The 10,000-nt window shown below is 43.6% G+C and overlaps 2 protein-coding genes across 3 annotated transcripts in view; both read right to left on the reverse strand.

Moving 5' to 3' along the window:
* Nucleotides 1–10,000, reverse strand: part of slc30a7 (solute carrier family 30 member 7) — a 48,328-nt gene that overhangs the window by 34,395 nt on the left and 3,933 nt on the right. The gene's annotated exons all lie outside the window — the stretch shown is intronic.
* The window catches only part of cdc14ab (cell division cycle 14Ab), a 19,497-nt gene continuing 11,446 nt past the window's right edge, over nt 1,950–10,000 (reverse strand). Inside the window, exons 14-16 of one of the 2 annotated variants that reach the window (XM_070831789.1) lie at nt 9,155–9,283; nt 8,392–8,728; nt 1,950–2,005 (exon numbers count right to left, since the gene is read on the reverse strand). In XM_070831789.1, the coding sequence (XP_070687890.1) occupies nt 1,976–2,005; nt 8,392–8,728; nt 9,155–9,283 (496 nt within the window). In that variant the 3' untranslated portion in view covers nt 1,950–1,975. The remainder of the gene's footprint in view (nt 2,006–8,391; nt 8,729–9,154; nt 9,284–10,000) is intronic. The other variant, XM_070831790.1, reaches the window with a different exon arrangement.

The following is a 10,000-nucleotide window of genomic DNA, read 5'->3' on the forward strand; positions in this document are numbered from 1 at the left end:
ACGTGTGTGTGTGTGTGTGTGTGTGTGTACACGCCACACGTGTGTCACATCAACCCTTTTTCATTATTAACAGAAAATGTCATGAAGATGTCATCAGAGGTAGAAAACTCAAACATTACAAATATTGATCGACCGATCAGTGCGACGTTCGATACCCTTCATCTCAACATAAAAACTTTTAGCATCTGTTGTTTCAGCCAATCAGAGCGCTCGGAGCAGTCAGCAGGTCAATCACCTGAATGTTTAGGTCAGCTGATCACCTGACAGCCAATTAGCTGCCAGATATTCAGCCAGAAGACACAAATAAGAAATGAAGTATTTCTAAATCGGCCGGCGTCACATGAGCAGAACCTAGTTTAAAGGAGCAGCCCAACATTTTACAGAAATCCTCCTGTTCTGTCTCGTGGAAACAATAAAGCTTCACGTTTTAAGTACGATACTTCCTGTGACTCATCCTTAAACACTGGATTCATAAAACATGATGGAAATGATTTTCATTTTCCGCAGTTTCAGTGGTTTGAAGTTTTAAAAAAAGCTTAAATCACAACATGAGCGTCATTACTTCATTTCTACCATCTATACCTGTCTTCAGCAGGTTGTACCATAAAAATCCCTGAACATTTTATAATTCATTCACTTATCCATTAATTCTGTCCAACGATGGGGAATTAAGGAAAGGTGACGTCTTGTTTGAGGTATTTTATGCTGTAAAAAACTCATTTAACATTTAAATTCATGTGTAAATTAGTTGGAAAGTCTTAATCTGTGGCTGCTTCAACAGTTAAGGACAAACAAAGGCTTATGTCACATTTTATCTTATAGTCTGCTGGCTGCTCCTTCAGAGAATAGTAAATGACTACATTTCCTGTGGTCAGTAAAGGCATCACACAGACTCCTGCAGGTCAGAGGTCACCTGACCTTAAACTGCTAAATATTCAGGTTGTGTGGCTCGATCGACGTAAACGGACATAAACGACTTCCTTATCACGAGCTTCCCGCTGGTGAAAACGAGTCATTGGACAGATTTAACCTGATTGGTCCAGAGCCGACGGTTGAGGCTGAGTCAATCAGCGATAATATTGATCTGGTAACATGTGAACAGAACGTTGAATATAAATGACTCCAAACACAGCGTTCACTCTCCCTCAACGTGATCAGATTAACCGTCACCGGAAAACACTGACGACGCCCCGTCCTGAGCTTTTTATCCTCTAACGACAACCAATCAGAAACCATTTTAAGGCTGAGTGGGCGTTGACTGCTGCTTGCTCCGCCCCCTCTGACACACACACACACACACACACACACACACACACACACACACACACACACACACACACACACACACACACACACACACACACACACACACACACACACACACACACACACACACACACACACACCTGAGTTTGTCGTTGTTATTGCTGATTTTAAAAGTCTGTCATTCTTCCTGCTTCCTCCTTCAGACTCACCGACCAATCACATTGCCACAATCTGCTGGTTAACTGATCCAAAACAGGAAGTAAATACTGTAACCATGACAACGGTGGGAGGCGCCATCAGCTGAAGTTTATCAAAAGAAAAAAAAATATATGTTTTCTTGTCACAAATAAGAAATATAAAATCTGTCTTTATCTAAATAAATCTTCTGCTAAACACACGTGTAGATTACATCTTATTTACATACAGCTCATTTACATGTTCCTCATCAACATATCCCTCATTAGCATATGGCTAATTAGCATATAGTGTGAGCAGAGCAGCTGGCCTTCAGTCACTGAGCTGAACTTCTGCTGCTTTATTAGCTTCCCTTTGAGCGTCCCACACGGGGGGGGGCTGTGGGTAATGGGGGGGGCTGTGGGTAATGGGGAGGTGCTGTGGGTAATGGGGAGGTGCTGTGGGTAATGGGGAGGTGCTGTGGGTAATGGGGGGGGGGCTGTGGGTAATGTGTCCTCAGGTCAGATGTGTAGTTCTAGTACTGGATGTACTCAGACTGAAGAGACTGAAAGACAAACAGAGAAAAACAGCAGTCAGACGTGATCCAGCTGTTTGGTTCTAATTCACCTGCTGTCCACCCCCCCCTCCCACCCTCGGGTCCTCAGGCCTCCTCCAGGAAACAGGAGTCAGCGGCAGGGTGTGAGGAGGAGGAGGAGATAAGTGTGTGTGTGTCCTCCAGAGCAGATTTGATGTGTTGGCGTTTCATGGCGTTGCTCAGTCAGCAGGATCCTCGGCTCAGCAGCAGCTTTTTTAGCATTACCGGGACACCCCCCCCCCGTTAGTGAATAGACTGGACCACACCACCACCAGAAACAGCTGCTTTATCATGGACAGACACACGGACACCGGAATCTGAATATCTGGTTAGCTGTAGCTACCGTGCCCTTTGGTGTTTAGTTCCTCTCAAGTCCTGATGCTAAGCTAATATTACAGCTAGCCTTAGCTAACACAGCTACTGTTAGCCTGACGTTAACGTTAGCTCAGTCCATGCAGAGAAGTGTTGCGTCCTCTGATTGGTCGGTATCAGTCTGTAAAGAAGCGTCCTCTGATTGGTCGGTATCAGTCTGTAAAGAAGCGTCCTCTGATTGGTCGGTATCAGTCTGTAAAGAAGCGTCCTCTGATTGGTCGGTATCAGTCTATAAAGAAGCGTCCTCTGATTGGTCGGTATCAGTCTATAAAGAAGCGTCCTCTGATTGGTCGGTATCAGTCTGTTTAAAGAAGCGTCCTCTGATTGGTCGGTATCAGTCTGTATAAAGAAGCGTCCTCTGATTGGTCGGTATCAATCTGTATAAAGAAGCGTCCTCTGATTGGTCGGTATCAGTCTGTATAAAGAAGCGTCCTCTGATTGGTCGGTATCAGTCTGTGTAAAGAAGCGTCCTCTGATTGGTCGGTATCAGTCTATAAAGAAGCGTCCTCTGATTGGTCGGTATCAGTCTGTGTAAAGAAGCGTCCTCTGATTGGTCGGTATCAGTCTGTGTAAAGAAGCGTCCTCTGATTGGTCGGTATCAGTCTATAAAGAAGCGTCCTCTGATTGGTCGGTATCAATCTGTATAAAGAAGCGTCCTCTGATTGGTCGGTATCAGTCTATAAAGAAGCGTCCTCTGATTGGTCGGTATCAGTCTGTGTAAAGAAGCGTCCTCTGATTGGTCGGTATCAGTCTGTGTAAAGAAGCGTCCTGTGATTGGTCGGTATCAGTCTATAAAGAAGTGTCCTCTGATTGGTCGGTATCAGTCTGTGTAAAGAAGCGTCCTGTGATTGGTCGGTATCAGTCTATAAAGAAGCGTCCTCTGATTGGTCGGTATCAGTCTATAAAGAAGCGTCCTCTGATTGGTCGGTATCAGTCTGTAAAGAAGCGTCCTCTGATTGGTCGGTATCAGTCTGTGTAAAGAAGCGTCCTCTGATTGGTCGGTATCAGTCTATAAAGAAGCGTCCTCTGATTGGTCGGTATCAGTCTGTAAAGAAGCGTCCTCTGATTGGTCGGTATCAGTCTGTAAAGAAGCGTCCTCTGATTGGTCGGTATCAGTCTGTGTAAAGAAGCGTCCTCTGATTGGTCGGTATCAGTCTGTAAAGAAGCGTCCTCTGATTGGTCGGTATCAGTCTGTATAAAGAAGCGTCCTCTGATTGGTCGGTATCAGTCTATAAAGAAGCGTCCTCTGATTGGTCGGTATCAGTCTGTATAAAGAAGCGTCCTCTGATTGGTCGGTATCAGTCTGTATAAAGAAGCGTCCTCTGATTGGTCGGTATCAGTCTGTAAAGAAGCGTCCTCTGATTGGTCGGTATCAGTCTGTATAAAGAAGCGTCCTCTGATTGGTCGGTATCAGTCTGTATAAAGAAGCGTCCTCTGATTGGTCGGTATCAGTCCGTGTAAAGAAGCGTCCTCTGATTGGTCGGTATCAGTCTGTTTAAAGAAGCGTCCTCTGATTGGTCGGTATCAGTCCGTGTAAAGAAGCGTCCTCTGATTGGTCGGTATCAGTCTGTAAAGAAGCGTCCTCTGATTGGTCGGTATCAGTCTGTATAAAGAAGCGTCCTCTGATTGGTCGGTATCAGTCTGTGTAAAGAAGCGTCCTCTGATTGGTCGGTATCAGTCTGTGTAAAGAAGCGTCCTCTGATTGGTCGGTATCAGTCTGTTTAAAGAAGCGTCCTCTGATTGGTCGGTATCAGTCTATAAAGAAGCGTCCTCTGATTGGTCGGTATCAGTCTGTGTAAAGAAGCGTCCTCTGATTGGTCGGTATCAGTCTGTAAAGAAGCGTCCTCTGATTGGTCGGTATCAGTCTGTAAAGAAGCGTCCTCTGATTGGTCGGTATCAGTCCGTGTAAAGAAGCGTCCTCTGATTGGTCGGTATCAGTCTGTTTAAAGAAGCGTCCTCTGATTGGTCGGTATCAGTCTATAAAGAAGCGTCCTCTGATTGGTCGGTATCAGTCTATAAAGAAGCGTCCTCTGATTGGTCGGTATCAGTCTATAAAGAAGCGTCCTCTGATTGGTCGGTATCAGTCCGTGTAAAGAAGCGTCCTCTGATTGGTCGGTATCAGTCTGTGTAAAGAAGCGTCCTCTGATTGGTCGGTATCAGTCTGTGTAAAGAAGCGTCCTCTGATTGGTCGGTATCAGTCTGTGTAAAGAAGCGTCCTCTGATTGGTCGGTATCAGTCTGTAAAGAAGCGTCCTCTGATTGGTCGGTATCAGTCTATAAAGAAGCGTCCTCTGATTGGTCGGTATCAGTCTGTGTAAAGAAGGGTTAGTGAATTTCCCCCTATGGGGGATCAATAAAGAACAGTCTAAGTATAAAGAAGAGTCTAAGAGGAGGGTCATTCTAAACCTAACCAATCAGAGGAGGGTAAAGCACTGTTGTTTGGGTCCAAAATCAAGATTGCAACTTTGAAAATGTTGAACGAGGCGTCATGGTGGCCACGCCCACTTCTTCTAAGCAGTCTGTGGTCCAACCAGTCAGGTGTTAGCCCTAAAAACACGCTGAAGCAGTCGCTGGTTGCGTCATCGTAGTACAGCGTTGGCTGTCGGCATGTTTTCTCACTACGATCTGTGTACATATTGATAACCTGATCGATAATGATCAGAAAACAGCTCAACATTAACCTACCATCCTCACATCAGCTGGTTAAGCTAGTTAGCTCAGGGGTAAGACAAACAACCACCATTCAGGATTCAAACTGACCCAGTGGCATCAGGAGGCCGAGAGGACAGGTGTGATTAAAGTGTGTTTAGGTGTGATTAAAGAGTGTTTAGGTGTGATTAAAGAGTGTTTAAGTGTGTTTAGGTGTGATTAAAGAGCGTTTAGGTGTGATTAAAGAGTGTTTAGGTGTGATTAAAGAGTGTTTAAGTATGTTTAGGTGTGATTAAAGTGTGTTTAGGTGTGTTTAGGTGTGATTAAAGAGCGTTTAGGTGTGATTAAAGAGTGTTTAGGTGTGATTAAAGAGTGTTTAAGTGTGTTTAGGTGTGATTAAAGTGTGTTTAGGTGTGATTAAAGAGCGTTTAGGTGTGATTAAAGAGTGTTTAGGTGTGTTTAGGTGTGATTAAAGAGCGTTTAGGTGTGATTAAAGTGTGTTTAAGTGTGTTTAGGTGTGATTAAAGAGCGTTTAGGTGTGATTAAAGTGTGTTTAGGTGTGTTTAGGTGTGATTAAAGAGCGTTTAGGTGTGATTAAAGAGTGTTTAGGTGTGATTAAAGAGTGTTTAAGTGTGTTTAGGTGTGATTAAAGTGTGTTTAGGTGTGTTTAGGTGTGATTAAAGAGCGTTTAGGTGTGATTAAAGAGTGTTTAGGTGTGTTTAGGTGTGATTAAAGAGCGTTTAGGTGTGATTAAAGAGTGTTTAGGTGTTGATTAAAGAGCGTTTAGGTGTGATTAAAGTGTGTTTAGGTGTGGTTAAAGAGCGTTTAGGTGTGATTAAAGTGTGTTTAGGTGTGATTAAAGAGTGTTTAGGTGTGATTAAAGTGTGTTTAGGTGTGATTAAAGTGTGTTTAAGTGTGTTTAGGTGTGATTAAAGAGCGTTTAGGTGTGATTAAAGAGCGTTTAGGTGTGATTAAAGAGCGTTTAAGTGTGATTAAAGAGCGTTTAAGTGTGATTAAAGTGTGTTTAGGTGTGTTTAAAGTGTGTTTAGGTGTGGTTTAAGAGCGTTTAGGTGTGGTTTAAGAGCGTTTAGGTGTGTTTAAAGCGTGTTAAGGTGTGTTTAAAGCGTGTTAAGGTGTGTTTAAAGCATGTTTAGGTGTGTTTAAAGTGTGTTTAGGTGTGTTTAAAGAGTGTTTAGGTGTGTTTAAAGCATGTTTAGGTGTGGTTAAAGAGTGTTTAGGTGTGTTTAAAGAGTGTTTAGGTGTGGTTAAGTGTGTTTAAGTGTGTTTAGGTGTGTTTAAAGCGTGTTAAGGTGTGTTTAAAGCATGTTTAGGTGTGTTTAAAGCGTGTTTAGGTGTGTTTAAAGAGTGTTTAGGTGTGTTTAAAGCATGTTTAGGTGTGGTTAAAGAGTGTTTAGGTGTGTTTAAAGCATGTTTAGGTGTGGTTAAAGAGTGTTTAGGTGTGTTTAAAGCGTGTTAAAGCGTTTAAGTGTGTTTAAAGCGTGTTTAAGTGTGTTTAGGTGTGTTTAAAGAGTTTAAGTGTGTTTAAAGTGTGTTTAGGTGTGTTTAAAGCGTGTTTAGGCGTGGTTAAGTGTGTTTAGGCGTGTTTAGGTGTGTTTAAAGCGTGTTAAAGCGTTTAAGTGTGTTTAAAGCGTGTTTAAACAATGTTTAGGTGTGTTTAAAGCGTTTAAGTGTGTTTAAAGTGTGTTTAGGTGTGTTTAAAGCGTGTTTAGGCGTGGTTAAGTGTGTTTAGGTGTGTTTAAAGCGTGTTAAAGCGTTTAAGTGTGTTTAAACAATGTTTAGGTGTGTTTAAAGCGTGTTTAAAGCGTTTAAGTGTGTTTAAAGTGTGTTTAAGTGTGTTTAGGTGTGGTTAAAGAGTGTTTAAAGCATGTTTAGGTGTGTTTAAAGCGTGTTAAAGCGTTTATGTGTGTTTAAAGCGTGTTTAAACAATGTTTAGGTGTGTTTAAAGTGTGTTTAGGTGTGTTTAAAGCGTGTTAAAGCGTTTAAGTGTGTTTAAAGCGTGTTTAAACAATGTTTAGGTGTGTTTAAAGCGTGTTTAAAGCGTTTAAGTGTGTTTAGGTGTGTTGAGGCGTGGTTAAGTGTGTTTAAAGCATGTTTAAACAATGTTTAGGTGTGTTTAAAGTGTGTTTAGGCGTGGTTAAGTGTGTTTAAAGCGTGTTTAGGCGTGGTTAAGTGTGTTTAAGTGTGTTTAGGTGTGTTTAAAGCGTGTTAAAGAGTTTAAGTGTGTTTAAACAATGTTTAGGTGTGTTTAAAGCGTTTAAGTGTGTTTAAAGCGTGTTTAAAGCGTTTAAAGCGTTTAAGTGTGTTTAGGTGCGTTTAAAGTGTGTTTAGGTGTGTTAGAGTGTGTTAAAGTGTGGTTAAAGCGTGGTAAGGTGTGTTTAAAGTGTGTTTAGGTGTGTTTAAAGCGTTTAAGTGTGTTTAGGTGTGTTTAGGCGTGGTTACGTGTGTTTAAAGCGTGTTTAGGCGTGGTTAAGTGTGTTTAGGTGTGTTTAAAGCGTGTTAAAGAGTTTAAGTGTGTTTAAAGCGTGTTTAAACAATGTTTAGGTGTGTTTAAAGCGTTTAAGTGTGTTTAGGTGTGTTTAAAGCATTTAAAGTGTGTTTAAAGCATGTTTAAGTGTGTTTAGGTGTTTAAAGCGTGTTTAAACAATGTTTAGGTGTGTTTAGGTGTGTTTAAAGCGTGTTTAAAGCGTTTAAGTGTGTTTAAAGCGTGTTTAAACAATGTTTAGGTGTGTTTAGGTGTGTTCAAAGCGTGTTAAAGCGTTTAAGTGTGTTTAAAGCGTGTTTAAACAATGTTTAGGTGTGTTTAAAGCGTGTTTAAAGCGTTTAAGTGTGTTTAGGTGTGTTGAGGCGTGGTTAAGTGTGTTTAAAGCGTGTTTAGGCGTGGTTAAGTGTGTTTAAGTGTGTTTAAGTGTGTTTAAAGCGTGTTAAAGCGTTTAAGTGTGTTTAAAGCGTGTTTAAAGCGTTTAAGTGTGTTTAGGTGTGTTAGAGTGTGTTAAAGTGTGGTTAAAGCATGGTAAGGTGTAGTTAGCATGTTAAGGTGTGTTTAGGACAATGAGGGGTCAAAGGACAGCAGTGATACCTCTGTGTTAGTGACTCTAAAATCATAAACTGAGGTTCTGATTGGTTCTGGCCCAACAGGTGAGGATGGTGTATCATGTGATAAACCACCTGATCAGCTGAGGTCAGAAAGCCGTCTGTTAGGAGGAGAGCTAAGAATCAGCCGTGAGGCCCACAGGTGTTAATGATGTCAGAGCAGAGAGAGCCAATCAGCAGAGAGGAGAGGGGCGGGCTGAGCTGCTGCTGTGTCAGAGGACTTACAGGTATGGAGCGGCTCAGGTAGCGTCCTGACGGGCCCTTCAGGGCGCCGTAGGGCCCCGGGCCCCGGTACGCCCTGCCGGCGTGGACGAAGCTGGAGCTCTTCCCTGCGGGGGGCGCCGCGGAGCCCCCGTACAGACCGCCGTTGTTGTTCACCTCGTGCTGCGTGTTGCGAGGTCCGTTACCATAGCGACACAGAGGGGGCGGGGCAAGAGAGGAGGGGGAGGGGCCGAGAGACGTGGATGAGGAGGCGGGGGGAGGAAGGGGGGAGTACGGAGTGTTTTTGTCCTCCTCCACGTCTGCAGCGTACAGATCACTGAGAGAGCTGGCCAACCGCGAGCTGGGGGGGGCACACCAACACATCCAGGTTCACACCTGATTACACGGGTTCACACCTGGTTCAGGTAAACAGGTTTAAATCTTGATCAAGTCACAAACTGACCTGATCAATTTAAATGAGGATTAAATGAGATTCAGGTTTAGGTTTAAACCCAAATGATTCAAACCGGACGGATGCTTTCAATCTGGTTTAAATGTTTTACTACCAAGCAGCTCCACTGAGATACTACTAACTGTGTACTAGTACTACCAAGTACTGACAGCTGTTGGTAATACAAGATACTACAGAATGTGTAGTAGTAATAAGGGCTGTGTATTAGTACAAGGAGCTACTGCTAATAACAGTATTACAAATGTTACTACACTTTGTGTATTAGTACCAACAGGAAGGGGGGCGGGTCAGACAGGAAGTGGGGGAAACACTGACCTCCTGATGTTGGACGCCGTTGAGGACGGACTCCTCCCGATCCTCTTGGCGGCAGCAGAAGCAGAGGATGCTGGGAACTTGGAGGACTTGAGGGGGGAGGGGGGGCCCTGACCGACACCCATGGACAACCTGAACGCAGAGGAAATAAGATCAATAAGTGTCCCCATCAGAATCAGAGTTCTTTTAATAATCCTCAGGGGGAAATTGCTTTTTGTTACACACAGCTCCAAAAGAATAAGAATAAACTTCAAACACAAAAGTAAATCAGGTCATAATAATAATAATAATAATAATGATGATGATAATAATAATAATCAGGTGAGTCCAGAGTCCAGGGTCCTCTCTCTCCTCTCTGGTGGAACAGTTCCCGTACTGGGTGAAGTTGGGCAGTGCCGTTGCCATGGTGACATGGTTGAAGACGGAGATAGCAGTGAGTGCACTCAGGTGTAGAGTCTGTACCCGGGCTGTGGAGGAGTGGATGACGTCACACGGGAAGGAGGAATGTAAACAGTCACCATGACAACATGTGAAAACTCCCGTGGCAGATAATATGGACGAAGACCAACAGCAGACAGTTCAGTGTCCGGGCTGCAGATGAGCTCCTTGATAGTAACATGAGCAGGACTGCTCCACCTGTTGTTCACCAGAACGGCCCCCCTCCTCTCCGCTCACCGCTCCTGGTGCAGTCCCTGTCGGCCCGAACAGTTTGGAAACATCGTCGTGGGGAATGTCCTGATGCAGCCATGTCTCCGTAAAGCACACCAGACTACACTCCCGGTGCTCCATCTGACTCCTGGCTAACGCTGTTAGCTCCTCCATCTTGTTTACCAGCGATGTCACGTTGCC

This window comes from Pempheris klunzingeri, chromosome 6 (genome assembly GCF_042242105.1).
Source record: "Pempheris klunzingeri isolate RE-2024b chromosome 6, fPemKlu1.hap1, whole genome shotgun sequence".
Classification (NCBI taxonomy): domain Eukaryota; kingdom Metazoa; phylum Chordata; class Actinopteri; order Acropomatiformes; family Pempheridae; genus Pempheris; species Pempheris klunzingeri.